We start from the raw sequence: 24,168 nt of genomic DNA on the forward strand, positions 1-24,168 counted from the left end.
AGGTGGTGCTAGTAGTAAAGAACCCACCTACCAATGCAGGAGATGGAAGAGACGTGGGTTTGATCCCTGGGTCGGGAAGATCCCCTGGAGGAGGGCATGGCAACCCACCCCAGTATTCTTGTCTGGAGAATCCCATGGACAGAGGACCCTGGTGGGCTACAGTGGGTAGGGTTGCAAAGAGTCAGACACAACTGAAGTGACTTAGCATGCAGGCACCAGAGGTTTTTAAGAAAATATTTATGTTCATTCATTCGACAGTTATTGTAGGGCACATGGGTAATTTAACACATAAATCCTTACAAAGAGAACTCACAGATTTAGATGTGCACTCACTACCAAGCTTTTTGAACTGCTATTTAAAAAAAAATAAAGAGGCCACTATCTACTCCCCTGTCACTTGAATTGTGCTGAAGGGCCCAATTCCAGTACTACTCTGCACATCAGTTGCGGATGGAGTACCATGCTGAGAATTAAAGTTTGTATTGGGGGACAAATGAAAATGTAACCTCAAGCAGAGTTCCAGTTCACTCTAAGGTCAGTGTAAGCATGCAGTCAGTTTATATTCAGCACCACCTGGTGCGCACTGGGTACTGCGTGAATGTCTGGAACATAAAAAACAGACATGAGTTTTTCATAAAACAGTAGCAAGAAAAAAGGGCATCCCAGGTGGCTCAGTGGTAAAGAATCCTGACTGCCAATGCAGGAGATGCATCCCCTGGAGTAGGAATGGCAACCCACTCCAATATTCTTGCCTGGAAAATTCCATGGACAGGGAGTCTGGCCAGCTACAGTTCATGGGGTTGCTAAGTGACTGAGCACGCAGGCACAGCAAGAAAAGTGCTTGCTGTGCAAACCCTGGGCTGCCCCAAGAGAGGGAAATGAAAACTCCATGCCTAAATTTGTCATTTCCTATTTTATCTCTTGTGTTCAGGCCTTCCTCCTCCCCACCCCAGGGTTACTCCTTAATCCTTCCAACCCCATCTGCAAGCTTCCATCCTGTGCCACATTGGAAGATCTAGCCCAGGAACCTGGGCTCAGCAAAACAATACTCTTCTTTTTCTCCTGCTGTGTAGTAAAGCAGTGCTAGCCCAGGCTCTGAGCCTCATTAGATTGATTAGGCAGAGAGTCAGGAAGAATGCTGTTTATACTTGGACCATTTCTCTCCCTAGCTCCTGATATTAAAGACTGGGATAACTTGAAAGCCTCTTTGGTGTTCTTTTCTTTTTTTCCTTACATGGCCTTCACGAAGAGTAATTAATTATGATTTAAAAGCAGTAATGAATCACAGTTTATAGACTCTGAGTACAATATAAACATTTTTCCTGAAAGCCGAATTAGAAGAAATCTCTAAAATGTAAGACAACAGTTGAAGTAAATAATCGAACTGAATGGTCCCAAGCAGTGTCAAAAGAAAGAACGGTGTATTCTATTTCTGCAATAATGGGCATATAATAGTGGGATCGTTTTCAGCCCATTTTCCCACCCTGCTAGGCAAGAGTTGATTCAGATAAGGAAAAAGAGCCAAACTGGGGACAAAACAAAACCAATTATTACTATTATTTTTGTCTGTTTTCTTAAACCAATTATTTTTGATGCGTGGTAAACAGCCTGCTCCAGAGGATTAGGCTTTCCTGGCTCTCAAATACGCATTCTTCCCTTCCCTCGTGTCTGTCCTCCTCTCTGGAAGCTGCGGGGTGGGGAGGTCTAAAAATAGTTGGTGAATCACGGTAGATAATACTGTGCAGCAGTTACATAAACAGCCAGCCCTCGCGCGCGCGGAGGGTAGGAACGGAAAATATCTGGGTCAGGGTTGTCACTCTGAATAGGTTCCCCCGGAGCCGGCCTGTGGGAGGCGCGGCCGGGAGGAGGCTTAGGCCCGCGGGCCGGGAGCAGCAGGGGAGCGGCGGGCGTGCCGCGAAAGGGGAACAGAGGCCCCTGGCTCGGCACGGGCTGCAGCGCGAGCGGGGCACCTGTGCCCCGCGCGGTCTCTCCATGGCGGGGAGTGGTCCGCGGCGGCGGCGGCGCTGACCGGCCAGGGCTGGGCGGGCGTGCTCTGGCGGGGGCCTGGGGCCAGAGAAAGATGAGCGCTCTCCTCGAGCAGAAGGAGCAGCAGGAGAGGCTGCGGGAGGCCGCGGCCTTGGGGGACATTCGGGAGGTGCAGAAACTGGTGGAGAGCGGGGTGGATGTGAATTCCCAAAATGAGGTCAACGGCTGGTAAGTGGGGAGCGGGGGAGGCCTAGGGTCAGAGCATCCGGCCCGGGACGCGACCTCGGCCTAGCGCAGCCCCGGAAGCCCGCCAAGGCGTGGCCCGGCACCCAGAGCCAACGAGGTTGTGCGCTCTGGAGGCTAGCACTGGCCCCCCTGCCTCGGAGAGTGTGCGGCGTGTCGTGCCCAAACCCCGGCCCACGTGGTCCTGCGCCGGCAGCGCCCACCCGAACCCTGGCGCCCCGTGCCCAGCCGACCCCACCCCCACCCCCATAACGTGTCTCGAAAGGTGCTGATTACTCTCACCCTCGTTTGGAGCTCACCCCAGTTCGAGTTTGGAAGTACTCTGAAGAACACATCTGTGCAGAGCAAAAAGCATGAACAGTTGAGCAAACGTGGATCTTACAAACTAGCACGATTTCTTTTCCCAAGACTAGGGAAGATAAATCACTTGCATTCCTATTCTGCTTCTCTGTTGTCTTACTGCAGCAGTGATTTGCTGCTACCTACAGCTGCCTGTGGCAGGAAGGCTCATTCATTAATCCTATATAATGTTTTGCTTTGTTTTCTTAAAACAGTTTCAAATATGAGACTTTATCCAAGACTTCAGATGCCTGCCAGTGATTGAGTCCTTCCCAACTAAATCAGGAGTCACATTTTAAGAAGTGCTGGTGGTCAATTTTTTTGTATTGAGTTACTGAATGTGGTGGTATTCCGCTCTCTTCACATTTAAATTTTTTTATTTGATCCAAGTAATGCTTAACCAGGCTATTTCCTAGCTGAGAATTAAAGTGAGTTTGCAAATGTTTTATTTTTTAAAATGGAATCATACAGTTTAAAACTAAAGGGGACATTGGAGATAGGGTCCCACAACTATTAATAGCCAGGACCAGAATCACAGTTTCCTTACTTCCTCACAAATTCATCACCAACTTACCCCAAAGAAAACAGCCTGGGTAAATGTTCAGAAAGCCAGGAAACAGTAGAAACTGCTTTTTTTGTTTTATTTTGTTTAAGTGTTTACAAACTAGCTTGCTTTCTGTGTGTGGTTTCTGTGTGTGCTTTTCTCTGTATGTGATTTCTAGCATTGCTGTGTGGTTCACTAGCTGTGAATCATTGTTTTGCCCTTGGGAGGCAGTGTTGTGTAGAAGAACAAGTCTGGACTTAGTGCTGGTTCTCCATTCCTGCTTAGCAATATGACCTTGCCAGAGTCACTTCATTTTCTAGTTATTTCAGAAGAGTTGTGAGCATTTAAGGAAATGCAGCATAATATAAATAGGTAACATTTACTGAGCTTGCTCTGTAGTACGAACAAGGTTCCAAATGTTTTATTTATGTGTATCATCTCATTCACAGCGGCTCAGGGACAGAGCTATGTTATCCTCTTGTTTTACAGATAAGAAAACTGAATAAGTAGTTTCCCCAAGAATTTACAGTAACTAATGGAGCTGGGAATGAAACCCAGCATCTGCCTCCAAACCATGCGTTTTTTTCTTTCTTTCTTTCTTTTTAATTGAAGAAGAATTGCTTTACAATATTGTGTTGGTTTCTGCCATACATCAGCATGAATCAGCCATAGATATACATATGTCCCCTCCCTCTGGACCCTCCTTCCCACCCCACACAATTTTCTTTTTTTTCTGGCCACACCTCGGGGCATGTGGGATCTTAATTTTTGACCAGGGATTGAACTTGTGTCCTCTGCAGTGGTCATGTGGAGTCTTAGAAACCATACTTTCTTAACCACGTAATAGATGCTCAGAAAAATGCAAGATTGTTGAACTATGAAGAGGCTCTCATAGATTTAATAGGGGGAAGATACCTAATAGGACTTCTACATGTCCAGGGTTGAGTTCCTGGTCTCCCTCATATCCCTAACTGTCCCCAGCCTGCTTGAGTCCTCATCTGAGCTGCACTGGCTGGCCAGAATCTTTGGTGCACTCCTTGCCTTCTGTCTTTCTCTCACAACCCACATCCAGTCAAGCTGCTAATCCTGCCAGCTTCACTAGCAGTGATGGAGTTAGAATGACCGCTTCTCATTAGCTCTGCAACTACACCTCTTGTGCAAAGCCACCATCTGTCACCTGGATTAACGCAGTAGCCTCCTCATCAGTCCTATCCTATGTCTTTTCTCAGCACAGCAGCCAGAGGAATCCAGACTTAAAACATAGATCATTTAATTCTGCTTAAACCCCTTTAATGGCTCCTATCTCAAACAGAGGAAAAGCCCACAGGGTCCTACAGTTCAAATCCTTGTGCCTCAGCCCTCACTCTTTATTTCTAAGCCTCATCTCTCGATTTACCCCCTTGCTCCCTTCATTCTCTCCCCTGGCTTTCTTGCTTTTCCTGAAAACACCAGGCACAGGACTGCTCTGGTGGTGCAGTGGTTGAGAATCTGCCTGCCTGTGCGGGGGACAGTCCCTGGTCTGGGAGGATCCCACATGCTGTGGGGCAGCTAAGCCTGTGCACCACAGCTACTGAGCCCAAACTCTAGAGCCCATGAGCCACAACTACTGAACCCGCATACCCCAACCACCAAAGCCAGAGCATTCTAGAGCGAGTGCTCTGCAACAAGAAAAACCACCAAAATGAGAAGCCCAACATACCACAACTCGAGAGTGGCCCCTGCTCGCTGCAACTAGAGAAAGCCCTTGAAGCAACCAAGACCCAGTGCAGCCAAAAATAAATAAAACACCAGGCACAATGTTCATTCAGGGCCCTTGTGTTTTCTCTTCTCTTCATTTAAATGCTTTTTCTCCCTCACCTCCTTCAGGTCTTAGCTTAGATGTCCCCTGAATGAGTCTTGGAAGAAAAGTTATGACCAACCTAGATAGCATATTGAAAAGCAGAGACATTACTTTGCCAACAAAGGTCTGTCTAGTCAAGGCTATGGTTTTTCCAGTGGTCATGTATGGGTGTGAGAGTTGGACTGTGAGGAAAGCTGAGCGCCGAAGAATTGATGCTTTTGAACTGTGGTGTTGGAGAAGACTTTTGAGAGTCCCTTGGACTGCAGGGAGATCCAACCAGTCCATTCTGAAGGACATTAGTCCTGGGATTTCTTTGAAAGGAATGATGCTAAAGCTGAAACTCCAGTACTTTGGCCACCTCATGCGAAGAGTTGACTCATTGGAAAAGACTCTGATACTGGGAGGGATTGGGGGCAGGAGGAGAAGGGGACGACAGAGGATGAGATGGCTGGATGACATCACTGACTCGATGGACGTGAGTCTGAGTGAACTCCGAGAGTTGGTGATGGACAGGGAGGCCTGGCGTGCTGCGATTCATGGGGTCGCAAAGAGTCGGACATGACTGAGCGATTGAACTGAACTGAACTGAATGAGTCTTTCCTTAATTGGTCCTTAATTTAAAGTTGTACCATGCCCCTCCACTATCTCTGGCATTCCCTAATCCCTTTCCTTACTTTATTGTCCTTATAACGCAATTGCTGTATACCATACTGTTTGTCTTACTTATTTGCTGACTGCCTCAGTTTCCTCGTCTGTAAAGTAGGATAATTTTCTTTTTGCCTGTTTGTTTTTGAGTTATTTTTGGCTTTGTTGGGTCTTCATTGCTGCACATGAGCTTTCTCTAGTTGCAGCAAGCAGGGGCTCCTCTCTGTTGCCATGCAAGGCCTTCCCATTGCCGTGGCTGCTCTTGTTTCAGAGCAGGGGCTCTAGAGCATGCTGGCTTCAGTATTCGCGGCTCTCAAGCTCAGTGGTTGCAGCTTTCGGGCTCCAGAGCACACACTCAGAGGTTGCCACGCACAGGCGTAGATGCCCTGTAAAATGTGGAATCTTCCCGGACCAGGGATCGAACCATGTTCCCTGCATTGGCAGGTAGATTCCCAACCACTAGATCACCGGAGAGTGTTGATGATAGTACTTAACTTGGGTTGTTTAGAGGACTAAATGAATTAATACATGTAAAGCTTTTAGAACAATGTCCAGTATGTAAAGTACTATATCTGTGTTAACTTTTTTTTTTTTTTTGGCTGTGCTGGGTTTTTGTTGCTTTTATTTTTCATTGGGATGTGAGGGCTTCTCATTGCAGTGGCTTCTCTTGTTGCAGAGCACAGGCTTAAGGGTGCATGGGTTTCACTAGTTGTGGCTTTTAGGCTCTAGAGCGTGGGCTCAGTAGTTGTGTCACAGACTTAGTTGCTCCAAGGCATGTGGAATCCTCCCAGACCAGGGACCAAACCCTAGCACTCCACATTGACAGGAGGATTCTTATTCACTGCACCACCAGAGAAGTTCTGGTTTTGTTTTTTTTTCTTTTTAAACTTTTTTTCTTTTTTCTAATTAAGCAGTGTGCCCGGTAATCGGATATAAAGGTTACCCTCAGAAAACATAGTCAGTAGCACAGAAAAGCAGAATGGTTACTGCTTTTAATTTTTAGTTGCCCAGTAACCACAATTTCTGCACAATTGAAATTTATGCCTCTGGTCTGAAATGCTTACCAGCACTGATAGGATGTCCGTATTTCCGATTTCTGGTCTGAAATATCAATACTTCCCAGCATTGATAGGATATTCTGACTTCAGATTTAAAGCTTAAAGAGTTGAAGTTCAGAGATCGAGCTCCCACATCAGTTGTAATTCAGGTATCATGCATACCCCTTGGCTTTAAGAAACAAGTATAATGGCTCATGAAGCAGTTGAAAATACTGCCTGGCTATAGTGCCTGTGAATTGTGGCTGCCTGGAGCCCCCCAAATCTGGACTGTAAATGATCACTCAGGGTACAGGGCTATGAGGGATGCGCTGTGTTGACTTAGCCCCACTTTACGTGGTGATACTTCAGCAGTTGGTTTGTCCAAAAATGTCTCAGATCCGATACTGCTTCCTTCACTCTCAGGTCTGTTGTGAACAAGTGATTTACTACTTACAAGTGAACACCTTATTTCCAAAAAGGAACACATTTTTCTCATCATGTTCTATTCATTTTTGAATGCTTATTATAATTACTCATTTTTCAAGTGTTCAAGACGGCCATACACAAACACACTCCCAGAATCAAGAATATACAGGATCCTTCTACTCTAAGCAGTGTCCACCTTGTTTGGTTCACTTATTCAGCAAATATCAATTAAGTACCTGTGAATTCAAGCAGATACTTCCTTATCTTCATGGAGCTTATATTTTAGAAGTCCATATCAAGACTCTTTTATTTTCCCCAAATTGGAATTCTTTTTATGATGAAGTACATTTTAAAGGCACCTGGATAATCTGGTTCTTTTTTTTTGATAATCTGATTCTAATGAATAATAGTTTCAAATGTCACTCTGAAACATCAGACAAGCTGGCTTTCTGTAAGTCATAAATCTTGAGGTACCCAGGGCAAATTGGCTTTTTCCTGGAACCAAATGTACTTTCTAGACAGTTATACTTCTCAAGTGGGTGACCTAATCTCTACTATTGAACATATGTTCTATTCTTTGCCATATTTATATTCGTCTAAAAGCTCTGAAGATACTTATCTCAGTTCAATTAGAGAGTTGGTGAATGAGGACATTTCAAAACAGAGGGAGAAAAAGTGTTTTCCTTCTATGGGGATGAATTTAGTAGCTCTGTTAAGATGAAATTTTGGCCAGCACGCTGATCCTGTTTCTGTGCAGTGTTAAAATAATAGCTCTTTTAGATGGTGCATGATTCCTTCCTAAGTATACAACAGTAAACAATTAGTTCCTTAAATGAATCTTAATACTTCAGAAGAGTTCTCAAAAATTTTGGCCGTTGATGTATATTTTTCAGATGCTCTAGGAACTAAAAGTATGTGTGTAGTGCCTTGTATTTAAGCAAATGAGAATATGTTTGTAGCCTTCTGGAGAGAACTAGAGAAGTGAACTTTTAAAAATGGAAATCCTTTTGTGTATGTGTGAAGGAAAGAAAAGTAAAAAGCAAAAGAGTAACAGATTCAGACAGGAATCTGCTGTAGTAATAATTTTAGTGGCAGAGCAAGCTGCAGATGAGAGATGGTTAGTAGCCTGATAATATTTCATCTTCAAGTGACATTTGATGCACATGAAGCGAGTTTTGGTACGCTCTTAAAATGAATATGGCCATGTAAGAGTATATTTTACAGAGACTGGGACAATATAATGAGGAACACTGAGTAGTATCTTTAGAGTTATCTAGCCAGCCAGGCAGCCAGCCTTCTGGAAGCCGTTGTAATAAAGCTCCTAGGATAAATTAGCTCTTTCCAAGGATCAGAAATGAAATTTAAAAATAAATTTTAAGCATATTAAATATTTCCATCATGTGCTTCCTGAAAAGAAAAGTTAAAATTACCAGTCTGATTTTCTAGTTCTAGCTGAACTCTAACAGGCTTGCATATATTTATTTACTGATGAGTAGAACTTGAAATCCCAGATCACCTTTCCACCTTTTCATTCTCTGTTTTTTCTTTTTTGGGGCGTAGGACCTGTTTACATTGGGCGTGTAAGCGCAATCACGGTCAGGTGGTCTCTTACTTACTAAAATCAGGAGCTGACAAAGAGATTCTTACCACAAAGGGAGAAATGCCCGTCCAATTAACATCAAGAAGAGAAATTAGGAAGATTATGGGAGGTGAGTCTTTCTGAGGTAACTTGATTTTGTCAAACTGAGACTTATGGTATCATTGTATATATTCTTTAAAAAAAAGTTTTTTTTTTAATTGGAGGATAATAGCTTTAAGATGTTGAGTTGGTTTGTGCCAACAACAACGTGAATCAGTCATAATTATATATATATGTATGCATGTAGCTAAATATATATGTATATCCCCTGTATATATTCAGTCTGTTTCTAGAAACAAGATAGCCTTACTGTGCCAAGATAATTATTCCGTGCTGTTTCTGGAAAGGCAGACATTATAAAGTTTTGGGTTTTTTATCTGTAAACTTTAAGGAGATAGAAATGGTAACAAAAACCCTGCAGTAAACACTGACCAAAATATTTGCCGTATACCAAAGGACACTAGCTTTCACAGGAGACTCTTCGTAATTTCTTTTGTGTGAAATCTTTTTTTTTTTTTTTTTTTGATGTGGCCCACTTTTAAACTCTTAATATTGACTTTGTTACAGTATTGTTTCTGTTTTATGTTTTGGTTTCTTGGCTAAGAGGCATGTGGGATCTTAGCTCCCTGACCAGGGATCAAACCTGCACCCCTTGCCATTGGGAGGCACAGTCTTATCCACTGGACCATGAGGGAAGTCCCTTTATTTGCTCATTTTTAAAGGACTATGTAAGTGTTCTGTGTTTTCATCTTTTTAAGTGGAAGATGATGATGGTGACAGCGATGACCACCCCCAGCTGAAGAAGGAGTCAGAACTGCCCTTTGTTCCCAACTATTTGGCCAACCCAGCCTTCCCTTTTATCTATACACCTGCATCAGAGGATTCAGCCCAGCTACAGAATGGGGGCCCCTCCACACCTCCTGCGTCACCCCCTGCAGATGGCTCGCCTCCGTTGCTGCCCCCTGGGGAACCTCCCCTGCTTGGGCCCTTTCCACGGGACCACACCTCTTTGGCACTGGTTCAGAACAGGGATGTGTCTGCCCCCTCTGCCATACTTAGAACACCAGAAAGCACAAAACCGGGGCCTGTTTGTCAGCCACCAGTGAGTCAGACTCGATCTCTGTTCTCTACTGTCCCGTCCAAGCCACCAATGTCTCTGGAGCCTCAAAATGGGACATATGCAGGACCAGCGCCAGCATTCCAGCCATTTTTCTTCACTGGAGCATTTCCATTTAATATGCAAGGTAACCTCTCGTCAGCAAGTAGCCTCTGAAAAGGGCAAAGTTGTCTAGGGGTCTAGTTCTTTACTTCCTAATTTTTTCAGGAGTGGGGATAGGATTTATCTAAGGCCTGCAGGGCTTCCGTGTCCTTCACCAGCTCTTGGAGTTTGCTCAGACTCATATCAACTGAGTTGGTGATGCCATCCAACCATCTCATCCTCTGTCACCCCCTTCACCTGCCCTCAATCTTTGCCAGCATCAGGGTCTTTTCCAGTGAGTCAGCTCTTCACATCAGATGGCCAAAGTATTGGAGCTTCAGCTTCAGCATCAGTCTTTCCAGTGAATATTCAGCACTGATTTCCTTTAGGGTTTACTGGATTGATCTCGTTGCTGTCCAAGGGACTCTCAAGAATTTTCTACAGCACCACAATTCCAAAGTATCAATTCTTCGGTGCTCAGCCTTCTTTAGGGTCCAACTCTCACATCCACACATGACTACTAGAAAAGTGACATCTCTGCTTTTTAATATACTATCTAGATTGGTCATAGCGTTTCTTCCAAGGAGCAAGCATCTTTTGATTTCATGGCTGCAGTCACTGTCTGCAGTGATTTTGGAGCCCAAGAAAATAAAATTTGCCAGTTTCCTTTCTTCCCCATCTATTTGCCATGAAGTGATGGCACTGGATGCCATGATCTTTGTTTTTTGAATGTTGAGTTTTATTTTTTTTTCCTTTTTTTAAAAAAGTGTTTGGCTGTGCTGGATCTTAGTTGTGGCATGCAGGGTCTTTAGTTTTGGCATGTGGGATCAAGTTTCCTGACCAGGGATCAAATGCAGGCCCCCTGCACCGGCAGTGTGGAGTCCTAGCCAGTGGACCACCAGGGAAGTCCTGAATGTTGAGGGTTTTTTTTGAATATTGAGTTTTAAGCCAGCTTTTTAACTCTCTTCTTTCACCTTCGTCAAGAGCCTCTTTAGTTTTTCTTCACTTTCTGCTATTAGGGTGGTATCATCTGCATATCTGAGGTTATTGATATTTCTCCTGGCGGTCTTGATTCCAGCTTGTGAGTCATCCACCCAGCATTTTGCATGATGTACTCTACATATAAGTTAAATAAGCAGGGTGACAATATAGAGCCTTGACATACTCCTTTCCCAGTTTGGAACCAGTCCATTGTTCCATGACCAGTTCTGTTGCTTCATCCTGCATACGGGTTTCTCAGGAGACAAGTAAGGTGGTCTCGTATTCCCATCTCTTTAAGAATTTTCCACAGTTTATTGTGATTCACACAGTCAAAGGCTTTAGTGTAGTCAATGAAGCAGAAGTAGATGTTTTTCTGGCATTCTCTTGCCTTTCCTGTGATCCAGTGGATGTTAGCAATTTGATCTCTGGTTCCTCTGCCTTTTCTAAACCCAGCTTGTACATCTGAAAGTTCTCGGTTCAAGTACTGTTGAAGCCTAGCTTGAAGGATTTTGAGTATTACCTTGCTAGCATGTGAAATAAGCACAATTGTGCGGTAGTTTTGTTTTTTTTTTTTATTGCCTGGAGAATTCCATGGACAGAGGAGCACAATTGTGCGGTAGTTTGAGCATTCTTTGGCATTGCCATTCTTTGAGATTGGAATAAAAACTGGCCTTTTCCAGTCCTGTGGCCACTGCTGAGTTTTCCAAATATGCTGGCATACTGAGTGCAACACTTTCACAGCATCATCTTTTAGGATTTGAAATAGCTCAACTGGAATTCTATCACCTTCCCTAGCTTTGTTCACAGTAATGCTCCTAAGGCTCACTTGACTTCGCATTCCAGGATGTCTGGCTCTAGGTGAGTGACCACACCATTGTGGTTATCCAGGTCATTAAGACCTTTTTTCTACAGTTCTTCTGTGTATTTTTGCCACCTCTTCTTAATCTCTTCTGCCTCTGTTAGGGCCCTACCATTTCTGTCCTTTATCGAGCCCATCTTTGCATGAAATGTTCCCTTGGTATCTCTAATTTTCTTGAAGAGATCTCTAGTCTTTCCCATTCTGTTGTTTTCCTCTATTTATTTGCATTGATCGCTGAGGAAGGCTTTCTTATCTCTTCTTGCTATTCTTTGGAACTCTGCATTCAGATGCTTATATCTTTCCTTTTCTCCTTTGCTTTTTGCTTCTCTTCTTTTCACAGCTATTTGTAAGGCCTCCCCAGACAGCCATTTTGCTTTTTTGCATTTCTTTTCTATGGGAATGGTCTTGATCCCTGTCTCCTGTACAATGTCACGAACCTCATTCCATAGTTCATCAGGCACTCTATCTATCAGATCTAGGCCCTTAAATCTATTTCTCACTTCCACTGTATAATCATAAGGGATTTGATTTAGGTCATACCTGAATGGTCTAGTGGTTTTCCCTACTTTCTTCAATTTAAGTCTGAATTTGGCAATAAGGAGTTCATGATCTGAGCCACAGTCAGCTCCTGGTCTTGTTTTTGCTGACTGTATAGAGCTTCTCCATCTTTGGCTGCAAAGAATATAATCAATCTGATTTCGGTGTTGACCATCTGGTGATGTCCATGTATAGAGTCTTCTCTTGTGTTGTTGGAAGAGGGTGTTTGCTATGACCAGTGCATTTTCTTGGCAAAACTCTATTAGCCTTTGCCCTGCTTCATTCCGTATTCCAAGGCCAAATTTGCCTGTTACTCCAGGTGTTTCTTGACTTCCTACTTTTGCATTCCAGTCCCCTATAATGAAAAGAACATCTTTTTGGGGTGTTAGTTCTAAAAGGTCTTGTAGGTCTTCATAGAACCGTTCAACTTCAGCTTCTTCAGCGTTACTGGTTGGGGCATAGACTTGGATTACTGTGATATTGAATGGTTTGCCTTGGAAACAAACAGAGATCATTCTGTTGTTTTTGAGATTGCATCCAAGTACTGCATTTTGTACTCTTTTGTTGACCATGATGGCTACTCCATTTCTTCTGAGGGATTCCTGCCCGCAATAGTAGATATAATGGTCATCTGAGTTAAATTCACCCATTCCAGTCCATTTTAGTTTGCTGATTCCTAGAATGTCTACATTCACTCTTGCCATCTCTTGTTTGACCACTTCCAGTTTGCCTTGATTCATGGACCTGACATTCCAGGTTCCTATGCAATATTGCTCTTTACAGCATCGGACCTTGCTTCTATCACCAGTCACATCCACAGCTGGGTATTGTTTTTGCTTTGGCTCCATCCCTTCCAAGGGTTGGCCCTAGGCCTTGGCAGTGAGAGCAACAAGTCCTAACCACTGGGCCACCATAGAATTTCCATTAGTACATTTTAGAAATGGGTAAAGTTAGGCACAAAGAGATAGGTAATTTGTCCAGAGTCACACATCTAGTACAGGATAGATGAGGGATATACCCATTCATACCACAGTCATTCAAGGTTCAAAAGGTCACAAAAAGAGTTGAAAGCAGCTCCCACAATTTATGACAAAAGCAACAAACTCTCCATTGATATTTTAGATGAAAAGTAGAAAATGAACATATACTTCCTGGATATCAAGCTTCACGCTAGCCTGAGAGGATTAGTGAAGTTAAAAGGCAAGCAAACACACACACATATTTACTTTTTTCTATATTGCTATATCTATTTATAATTTATTAACACTCTAAGTTTATGTTAATACCTCCAGTTCTAGTCAGACACCATAAGGTATAGTCTAGTCTTACCTTTCTTTTTCCATATAAGTAACTGCCTTCTTTCTGTTTTTGAGGACCTCTTACTCTAGGTGCTGATAACCGTGACCCAGGGATGCCATATAAAGAGCAAAGCAGAAGTACCAAAAGCACGCATGTGCTTAGCCTGAGCCTTCTTTGCAGCCATGCTCAGAATTTAGGGGCAGACTGTTTAGATCCCAGACCCACGAATAATGGTCTTTGTTTACTCCCAAAGCCAAGATTCTTCCCTTACTAAAATAAGGCATTTAAATCATAGTTAGACTTCATTTTTATTAGTAGCTTATCTTTTTGCTCTTGTACTGTGTTTATTGCAAGGATTTTCACATCTCATAAATATCTTTAGATCCACAATTGTTATATCTTTGTAGAGTAACTCTTGTACCATATCTTTCCCATGCCGCCTTTTCTCTTCTCTTCCCCATACCCTGCTTACGTGTAGTTTGATACCCAAACCCATTCTCAAGCCTTTACCTGCTTAGCTCCAGTAGCAGAAGTAAATTATCCTTCTGTACAGTTGGGATGGTGGTCCACTATTTCCTTCTGCTGCATAAAGTAAAAGTTTATTTACTTTATGAACCACAGTGTTAGATACAGGAGGACAATGCAGGCAGCCGCACCAGCAGAGCCAGAATCGAGCCTGAGCAAACTGCACTGATTGTGCTTGGTTTTCTTGTTGGGTGGCTTAGGTCTTCAGCCCAGGGCATGATTAACAGTAACCATCTTCTGGAAAAGATTTTAAATCGCATCGGCTAACTATGCCAGAATGATTCATTAACGCTTCTTCCCCTTTTCCCTAGAGCTGGTACTCAAGGTGAGGATTCAGAACCCATCTCTTAGAGAAAATGATTTCATTGAAATTGAACTGGACCGACAGGAGCTCACCTACCAAGAGCTGCTCAGAGTGAGTTGCTGTGAGCTGGGTGTTAATCCTGATCAAGTGGAGAAGATCAGAAAGTTACCCAATACTCTGGTAAGAAAGGTAAGTAAGGTCTGTTACGTGGTTGATTTTTCCATTTGGAAGATATGTACCTTGGGTATGTGAGTCATAGTTAAAGAAATGAGAAAAGAATAGAAAAAGAGCAAAGGGTGGTCTTCCATTGAGCTTTCTTTCCTCTACTGGGCCCATGGAGATTCTGGCGTTTCTAAAAGTTGTGGGATACCAGAGAGAATGTTCTGAATTACCATTCACATGTACCTGTTTTAGGTTGTTTCTCTGTAGTGATCCGTAAGGATTACCTTTGTGTACTATTAGATGTGCCTTGTGCTTTGTAACATAAGAACCAGGCTAAATTGCAGGGCACATCTGTATCGGTACGTGTGTGATCCTCCCAACGTCTCTGGGTTCCCTGAACGTCAGGCTTCTGGCTCCTCAGGGCCCCTGAGGAAGACACCCTGCACTGCTCTTCATGGTGTGCTCGTCTGGGCGCAGCAGCTGCTGTTGAGGGCTTCTGCGTTTTAACCCAGTTCCTGCTCCTGGGGATTTTCTTACTCTATCACTGGTTTCAACACAGAACGCCAGAACCATAGAGACAAGTGGCTCCTCTTAATCTTTTTAACCTATTTTTGTTTCAGGACAAAGATGTTGCTCGACTCCAAGATTTTCAAGAGCTGGAACTGGTTTTAATGATAAGTGAAAATAATTTTCTGTTCAGAAACGCTGCCTCCACACTGGCTGAAAGGCCTTGCTACAATAGGAGAGCTTCGAAACTGACTTACTGACGCAGCGGAGCTGTTACTACTGAGTATTGTGACCGTGTGCGTCACCTCCGGGCCAAGGACAAGCCATTGATCTGAACGCCTTGGATGCCCAGGAGGGCCCTGATGCCACTTCGTAGTATACACTAACATCCTTCTGCCAAGGTAGGAAGCCCCTGACCCCCAAGCAGCGGTGCCACTGTTCCAAGCCTCTTGGTGCACAACAAACCTATTGCTTGAAGCTGTGAACAGCTGAGAAGTGGCCTGGAGAGGCAGAAGCCCACGGTTCTGTACTCGGCATGTTTTCTGTGTATGTGAGTTGTCTAGGCAGAGGCTGAGAGAGCAGAGCCTGCTTCCGGCCTGTTGACAGCGTTCCTGAAGGGCCGGGCCGCACTTCCCGCGGTGTTGCGTGCTCGCGACTCCTGAAATGTGAACTGACTAGAGAGGACAACGGGGAAGCACAGGTGCTGGACACAGGAACTTTGGTGTGACTTGTGGCTGTGAGGTCTCACATAGCATATTTCTAAATGTTACTCAGGTTAAAAGCATTTAAGAAAACAGTTACCTAATGTAAATACGCTGTTAACCAAAAGAGCCTCCCCGCCCCCCACCTTTTCCATTGTAAACACTCATGACTTCCGTCTCTAGCCATTGCTTGTAGTCATCTCTGCATTAACTCCCCATCGTGGTCACTAGAGGGCTCTCTGACGCTTTCTAAAAGAGCAGCGGCTATTTTTTTCTTTTTTTAAACTGAAGCAATTCTGTCTTCGCGTTTCTGTTTAATTTCACGGAAAGAGACGAGCACAAACATTGCTGGTCCATGTTCTCCACTTTCATTTTCCACTAGAAATGAAAAGCAATTTTCCAGACAGAATCTGTTGCTATTTTAAAGGTTATTGTGGGAAACTGAACTAAAGGAGTTAGCATCTTTATTTTTGTATCAAAGATGAAGATTATTTTGAAATTATTAAGATTTTTACACAACTCTGAAGTCTGTTGCTTTTGTAAACAAGTTGTTTAATCTTAGGGATCCCCCACAACCACCACTAACCTACTTAACAAAGTCAATGTGAGTCTACCAAGCTTTGTTCTGGAAACAAACACCTGATTAAACTCCTGAGCATGGCGTAAAAATTTTTGTAAAAAATGCATTTAAGGGTTCTTTTCCTTCCCTTCACTGTCATTAATGTTAAAAAGAAAAGCCACTGTCTTGTTGAACTAAATAGCTTAACTTTAGAAATAAGAAAGAGCACACTTAGATAAACAGGAAAGCAGGGCTTTGGAGCCAGCTGCTGAAGAGCATCCCTGCTGTCTTAAGAAGCTTTCTCCCCACCGTGCCTATAGTTTCCAAAGAAACTGAACTTCCTAACTGGGTTAATTTTATTGGAACACTGCGATTGCGAGAGAAGGTGCAGAAGATGTCAGTGGAGGAGAGTGTCGTGCTAAGATAATGGCCTCCTGCTGCTGCCTGAATGCTGAGCTGAGGTTGAGGTGTTTTCAAGGCCAACTTTGTGACGTGGAGTCACTCTGTTCAGTGACTTAATCGTAAACCACTAATTACTGATGGTGAGTTACTCACTCCGTGCAGTGTTTGTCTAGCAGAGTAAAAGGTTACTTACTACTCCCTTTCTCTGAAATACTTTAAAGAAGAAACTTCCTTTGTGTTTCAACCAGGCAGAAGCTAGAAATACTAACCTTTTTTTCCCTATACCTTTGAAAAAATTTACAGTTTACTGATACAATTAAGGCTAGTTTTATCTTGGAACAAATAAATTCAGTATTAATTCATGTGTCTAAATCACTGGGGTTAGTCCTCTTCCAGCCATCCAGATCAATTAGAGATTCTCAGAAGCAGTGGAGGTCCCTGGCTGGGCGGTGGCCTACAGAGGAGTAGCTCCAGGGCATTTCCTGGGCTTAGGAACAGAGGCTGAGGAAGTCACAGTGAGCGATGGGCCCTGCACTGCATCTTTCTTATAGAGTCCTCTGTGGTCAGCTGACTCTGAGTATGGCAGTGGAATTAGACTGCACAGTTGCTGGTAGGTGAGTTTAAAGTCTTAATCTATGCATTCAGAGAAATATTTTTATATGTTTTGTGTAATTTATAAAAAGGATTTTTTTTAGCTTTGTTAATTGTGAATTTGCCCCGCCTCCTCTACTGCATATTTAAAGCATGTGTTCACAGTGTGTGTAAATATTCACTTTGTGCACTGCTGACTGTTCAAGCATAATAAGTATTATTAAAATTAAATATTAACTGACTAAGTCCCTACTCTTTAACTTTGTCCTTCTAAACATTTCTGTACTTCTAATCATAGGGGGTTCAAATTGTTGAACAGTTTCAGGGGCAGAACCCTCTGGCAGAAGAACAGAAGGCACTGGTCCCCCCCTGAGCCTCCTCCATTCTACTGCCGTGGTGGCGCTTAAGTCTGGCACTGAGTGGCGCCAGAGACAGATATTTTGTGCGGTGTCTTTCCTCTAAGTTCACAGCAGTCAGCTTCATTTCCCCAGAGTAGCTGAGCCCGCTAGATGGAGGTCATCCTCTATTAACCACATTTTTTGATTATCCTGTTTACTTTATACAACTGAGTCTCTCCTTTGGGCTGTCAGCACCTGTCAAGGTCTCAATGAGCTCAGAGGCAAACATCCAAGACAGGAGAGGAGATACAGCCTTACACTTTTCAAATCTTTAGCTGAGAATGATGCCGAATGAATCTGCATTTCTGTTGGTTTGGGGCAGCTAGAGCCTCACAAAGCATACGTCATGCCAAATTGGCCTGATAAATCAGGAAGCATAGCAAAGACCTTTTCTTAGCTCCAAGGAGAAGCAGAATAATTTGGGCCTTGGTGCTTTTATACTTGCTCTATCACAAGGATGGAAGTCTTCCTCTGTACACTCATAAACATCCTGGGCAGAAACGGCCAGCCCCCAGAATGTGATTAACCTTTAACAAATAGTCCTGGAGCACAGGCTGGCCCAACGCATATAGAAAAATCAGATCAAAGGAGCCATCTCCACACCTACTGCAAACCATTTAGGATGGAGGGGGAAAAAAACATCATCCATAACCAGTCACATTATACCAAGAATAAAGGTTGAAGAAATGAAAGAGGAGACCAGAAAACTTGAAGGCCGTGTGCCAGGTTAATTCTAACCTGCAGAAAAAAACATTTCATTGGCTTGTTCAAAAAAGCAAGTTACCCCTTCATCTCATTTACCAGCCTAGGACGTTCAAAATGGGGGGTAGGCCCTGGGCTGCTCTGTGCTCCCACAGTCAGCTTCAGCCAGAGTGAGGAAGATGCATGACTTGGAGACCTCATGGGTTATGGGGACCTGTCTGGAACAGAATGCTAAAGGGGCAAGGAAATAAAGTGCCATGCACTTCTCATCCCCTAGAGAAGCAGGCGTAGTGGTCTGAGGGATGACATAAATGTGGAGGTGTTCACGGCAGCTTTCCCAGGAGGCCTCAGGTCAGATATCAGGGGCTTTATTTCTCACCTTTTTACAGCCTCTACACAGCAGAACAGGAACTACTGGCAATTACCCAGTGAGTTTTGGCCGTGAAGACAGTATTTCCAGCCAAAAGCTCTTGGGTCTGAAGTTTTCAGATAATTCCAGCCATGTAGACGTGTATAAAGGCTACCTCTGCGTCTCCCTCCTTCCTCTCCACCTCCTCTAAGGGCCCTAGCCCCTAGACCTTGTGAACAGAGAGAAAGGCTACACTGAAGTGTATGTATTGTTAACACGTAGCTTTATTTCATCAGTGCTCCATTTTTAATGAGTATTGGACTCAGTTCCTAGGGATGGCCTGACCTGGCAGTCTTCTGTTCAAAGAGGAGAAAGCTTTATTTAAAAACAAAACGAAAAACACTTCAGACTAGAAAATACGAAAAATCATGGGGGTAGGGAGGTCATCCCTTGAAATGATTATAAGCAGTACAGTGTGGAAATATCGCCACATTGGGAATCAGAAGACCCGGGGACTAGTCTGGGCTCTGCCTCATATTAGCAATGACCTTGGGCATGTCACTCACTTCTGGGCCCTCACTTCCCCACCCCTGAAACATTTAGCACGGTTATCCTACAAGGCACCTGGCGGACAAAAACCTAACAAATGTCCCCAACATTTGCCATCAAGTCCATTCTGTAGACATATTTGGTGTCCTTTCCATTCGTGATGAAAAGTAAGAATGTCCAGGAAGAAAGACCAGGAATATATTTTAGGCAAGTCCAGCATCTCTGGCCATCCCATAGAAGATGCCTCTGGCTGCAATGAGGTTGGTTGGAGAATCAAATTCAGCTATCGTCCCTTTGTCCAGGACCAGGACCCTAGCCAAAGAAAAGAAGTGGTCAGGTCTCCATCAGCCCAGATTTGGCTTCATGGTCCAACCCTGCCCTTCTGAGTACAGCTCAGACCCCTCAGTGACATGCCAACCCTTCCACTTCAGTCAACCCACCCAACACAAGCACTATGCCACATGTGCACACTTGCAAGACTGGTTATTTTAGCCACTCCATTTACTGTTCTGGCAGATGAGGCCGTTTCCAGGATCAAACACAAGGTCCTATTCATCTCTGCTAGTCAGGGCTCTGAAAACCTTCCTTAATGAGCCCTTCCCCTCACCAGGGTCAGGGGACTGTGCGCAGGGAGCCACGGGCCTGTATGCATCCATCTGCTTTGTGCCGACTCACAAAGGCACACGGCGGGAACGGCTGCAGTGAGGCCTGACGCTGGAATCTGGCTACAGATCTGGCTACTGCTGCTGGGTGGGTCTCCCCCCGCCCACACATACATAGTCAAGCCTGAGCCTGGGCTTAGAATCTCTTGCCAACTAGACACAGGGTGCACCAGTGCAGGGCCAACAGGCTGGCTCCCAAGGTGAGGCGGGAGCAGAAAGGGCTCCCCCGCGTTCTCGGAGATGCTCCCCAGTAGGAGGGCCTGGACTGCATGCAGTCGTTGACCCACCTGTGGGGCTCCTGGAAGAGCCCCTCGGGAAGAGGTGTGTCTGTGAACATCACTGTCTAGCCACTGCCCAAACTGAAGTCTAGGAGACTGCCCACCTCACTTCAGTGGCTTCCCTTTGCTCTTGGGGTAAGGACTAAGTGCTTTCCCATGGTCCTCAGTGCAGCAGAGTGAGGCCTATCTTTCTTCCCCTCCTCTTGGTTCTACTGCCCCTCTCCCTTTCTACTCATGTCCCTGCTTACCTCCGGGCCTTTGCATGAGCTACGGCCTTTTCCTGAAATTTCCAGCTCCCTCCCTATCACATATCCTCCTTGCTACCCAACTTTTACTCGTCCTTTAGGGCTTCGCTGGTGCCCTAAAGGACGAGAATTCAAGCCTGGGCCTGGGCTTAGAATCTCCTGCTAACTAAACAGGGTGCACCTGGCACGGAGCCGACGAGCTGGCTCCCAGGGTGAGGCGGGAGCAGGGTTCCAAGCCCAGGCCCTTGCCTCCTTCGCTGCCTGTATGGATTGGCTCCTCTGCCTACACATGTGGACCCTTGCTTCCTTCCTGCAGGCTCTAATTACATGTTCAGTAGCATGACTATTTCATTCATTTCTGCCTGATCCACTCAAATGACTGAACTCCCAACCCCCAAGGTCAATTTGAGTTTTTGCCCCTCAGGGCTGCTGGTGAAAACCATTTTCAGTTAGGCCTGGGAAGAGATCCTGTCGGTCTGGCCCTTCCCCTTGTGTGGACCCAGGGCTCAAGCCTTCCTACCCACCCTTCTCCCAGTGGGTCTTGGATAGGAGTGGAGAGTGGGGATACGGTGGGGATGGAACAGACGGTAGCATCAGGCATTCTCAGCTTGGTTTCCGAGCCCCTGGGACCTGTGTGGGGACACTTTTGAGAGAGGGACAAGGTCTGCCCGTTGCCCTGTCTGTGTGTTTCCCCACCTCCCCACACCCTGCAGGTGTTCGTTTTGGGAATGAAACCTTGTCGAGGTACTCCCCCCATACTACCTCAGCATAGATTCTTTGTAGCCTCCTGCCTCTTCCTCACTCTGAGCTCCTGTGTCTCCAAGGGAGCTAGCCTGGCAGTCCAGTACCAGCTCACTCCCATCAGGCTTCTGAGTCCCCGACCCCTATCCTGTCCTCCAGTGCCACACCTTGACATTAGGCACAATGAAAGACTAGGTCACATTTCTTCCTTTTGGCTGAATGAGCTGACTCCCCGAGGCAGCTGTAAGATACCAAGAGCAAGGCTTCTTCCCTAATTCTTTGAGAAGCTGGTTCTAAGGAGAATTACAACAAGGGGTTAGGGAGGAAATGAACGTATTCTAGGATCACCTGCACTTTTAATACTTTATTTCACTGATTACATACAACAACCTCGAGAGACAGAGTTTCAGGAAGGTTTTGCAGATTGCCCAAGGTCACACAGCAGCAGAGCCAGGCTTGGGACTCAGCCCTCTGCTTTCCCACAACAAAGCATCTATTGTGCATGATGGTGTGTCTGGCTCACCGAGGCGGGGACCCAAGCATCGTATACCTTTCCTCGGTGGCTTCCTGGTCTATATGCCCACAGGGTGGGAGTGAGGAGCAAATGAAGCCATGGGCAAGGTGCTCAGGAAGTGACAGGATCTGGCATGAAGGATCTGGTTCCCCTCGTCTCAGCATTAAGGGCTAGGGTTGGGGAGTGAACTGAGCCTCAGGGAGCCCCCACATGCCCATTCCCAACATTTTGTGTTGGGACAAGTGTCCCACACAAAACACAAGTGTCCCTTGTGTCTCAGAAACCATCACTGTGCACCCAGTGCCCACGTAACCCATGCTGTTACGCCCTTCCATACCGTAGATAATCCCGTAAGGCTCCCATACCCACATATCCAGATAATCGGCCTGTCCCTTCGCCATGGCCCAGGAGACCCAACTAGGCCCCTCCCTGCTCTGGTTCCAGCACCCTACCTGGTGTAGTCCATGATGGTGTTCAGCCTGTGTGCGATGGTCAGCACTGTGCAGGTCTCAAACTGTGTGCGGATGGTGGCCTGGATGAGGTCATCAGTCTCCAGGTCGATGGCAGCTGTGGCCTCATCTAAAACCAGGATTCGACTCTTGCGAAGCAGGGCTCTGGCCAGGCATACGAGCTGCCGCTGGCCCACACTGGGAGTAGGGAAAGCAAGGAAGTCTCCAGCTGGGTACCCCCAACCTGCCCCCCAGGCTTTACTCCCCAAGCTGTTTCTGTCTCCACTCCTTTTCATTAGCCTAGGGCTGGCTCTCTGTCTAACCTCTCCCATTTCTGCCTTAGCCCAGTACTCCTGGAACAGAGTTGAGGTCTGGACACCACCGGGATAATGAGGGGCCTTGAGGGAGAGCCAGTACTTAACACTGTGAAATCCCCAGCCTATCTCTGGCACCCCCGGCTCCCTCTTTCTGTGCTTTCTTCCCTCTTCTCACTCTTTAGCTAGCGTCACCATGTTTCTCTGTTTCACTCTATTAGTCATTTACACCTTAGTAATAACACACCGAAATGACTCCTCCTGGTGTTTGCATACATCATGCTATCATGCTGAGCCTAGTATCACACAACTCAGCCATCTCCTGCCCCCATAGGGAATACAGATCAGGGCTCTACAGTGGGAACTCGGAAGGGGCAGGAAAAGAGGAGGATCTGGGCGGCTCCCCATGTCTGGTCACTGGAGAGGTGGAGGAGGGGTGAAATGCATATCTTCAACCCCTGCCTTGGAAGCCAGAGCTAATGAACAAAGCAAGGCGCTGTTCCCAACCACAGAGGCTACAGCACCCCCACACCCAAGGACAAATACCTCAGCCCTTCCCAAAGGGGTGAGTCACTCCAGCCCAAGTGGAGACCAGGCTCTCTTTCAGCCCATTCCCGAAACTAATGAAGGTTTTGGCAGCAGAATGAGCTGCCAGATAGAACTCAGGGCTGATTTATGGTGGGACTGGCACAGGATACAGGTCAGGCTTAAAGTGACTACAAGCTCAGGGAGGGAGGAGGGGAGTGGATTTCTGTCTCAGGTCCTGGTTGATGTGGGGATGGAGGGGTGATCTGGTGAGAGGTGCTGATGGCAAGCAGGGATCGGAGAATGGGCCAAAAAACAGCTATGGGGCATAGGGTCTGGTGGCCTAGGCTTGTCTGCCAGCCACTCTCAATGTGGTTGTGTAAGTGAGATCAAGGGACTGGACACATTCATTCTTACAGGGCTGACTGGGGAGGCGGGGGCATCCCACAGTGGCTATGATGCAGCAAGGAAAGGCTTGGGGCAAAAACTCCCACTTCCCTGAGTCCTTGCCCCACCCCTTGCTAGCTAAGTAGCTTTGGGCAAATAATTTTATACTTTGGAGCCTCATTTTTAGCCCACAGGACTGCAGTAAAGATTAAAGGAGATAGTGGAGGCCAACGTGCCTTGAACACTATTAAGTTTTTCCAGTATTCATGTATGGATGTGAGAGTTGGACTATAAAGAAAGCTGAGCGCCGAAGAATTGATGCTTTTGAACTGTGGTGTTGGAAAAGACTCTTGAGAGTCCCTTGGACTGCAAGGAGATCCAACCAGTCCATCCTAAAGGAAATTAGTCCTGAATGTTCATTGGAAGGACTGATGTTGAAGCTGAAACTTCAGTACTTTGGCCACCTGATGCGAAGAGCTGACTCATTTGAAAAGACCCTGATGCTGGGGAAGATTGAAGGCAGGAGGAGAAGGGGATGACAGAGGATGAGATGGTTGGATGGCATCACTGACTCAATGGACATGAGTAAACTCTGGGAGTTGGTGATGGACAGGGAGGCCTGGCGTGCTGCGATTCATGGGATCACTAAGAGTCGGACACGGCTGAGCAATTGAACTGAACTAAACCAAAATGTACAAGTTTTTGTTTTTGTTTTGTCTGGAGAGAGTCCA

At 45.4% G+C, this 24,168-nt stretch overlaps 2 protein-coding genes across 4 annotated transcripts in view; one reads left to right on the forward strand and one right to left on the reverse strand.

Moving 5' to 3' along the window:
• The first annotated feature begins 1,814 nt into the window (after positions 1-1,814).
• On the forward strand, positions 1,815-17,565 carry ANKRD40 (ankyrin repeat domain 40). The gene is made up of 5 exons (XM_061391372.1): positions 1,815-2,214; positions 8,621-8,769; positions 9,458-9,943; positions 14,410-14,591; positions 15,185-17,565. The coding sequence occupies exons 1-5, from the start codon at positions 2,081-2,083 to the stop codon at positions 15,329-15,331; spliced, it is 1,098 nt and encodes a 365-aa protein (XP_061247356.1). The 5' UTR covers positions 1,815-2,080; the 3' UTR covers positions 15,332-17,565.
• A 1,474-nt stretch (positions 17,566-19,039) lies between these two features.
• The window catches only part of ABCC3 (ATP binding cassette subfamily C member 3), a 48,202-nt gene continuing 43,073 nt past the window's right edge, over positions 19,040-24,168 (reverse strand). For all 3 annotated transcript variants that reach the window (XM_061391367.1, XM_061391368.1, XM_061391366.1), the window contains 2 exons: positions 22,215-22,409; positions 19,040-19,634 (listed from right to left, as the gene is read on the reverse strand). In XM_061391367.1, coding sequence (XP_061247351.1) covers positions 19,526-19,634; positions 22,215-22,409 — 304 coding nt within the window. In that variant the 3' untranslated portion in view covers positions 19,040-19,525. The remainder of the gene's footprint in view (positions 19,635-22,214; positions 22,410-24,168) is intronic.

This window comes from Bos javanicus, chromosome 19 (genome assembly GCF_032452875.1).
Source record: "Bos javanicus breed banteng chromosome 19, ARS-OSU_banteng_1.0, whole genome shotgun sequence".
Taxonomy (NCBI): domain Eukaryota; kingdom Metazoa; phylum Chordata; class Mammalia; order Artiodactyla; family Bovidae; genus Bos; species Bos javanicus.

Bases quoted from the DNA above. Each gene is read 5' to 3' on its own strand.
- ANKRD40 (XM_061391372.1), top strand. From the start codon at position 2,081: ATGAGCGCTCTCCTCGAGCAGAAGGAGCAGCAGGAGAGGCTGCGGGAG. The intron at 2,215-8,620 runs GTAAGTGGGGAG...TTTGGGGCGTAG, and splicing joins CAAAATGAGGTCAACGGCTG to GACCTGTTTACATTGGGCGT. The intron at 9,944-14,409 runs GTAACCTCTCGT...CCTTTTCCCTAG, and splicing joins ATTTCCATTTAATATGCAAG to AGCTGGTACTCAAGGTGAGG.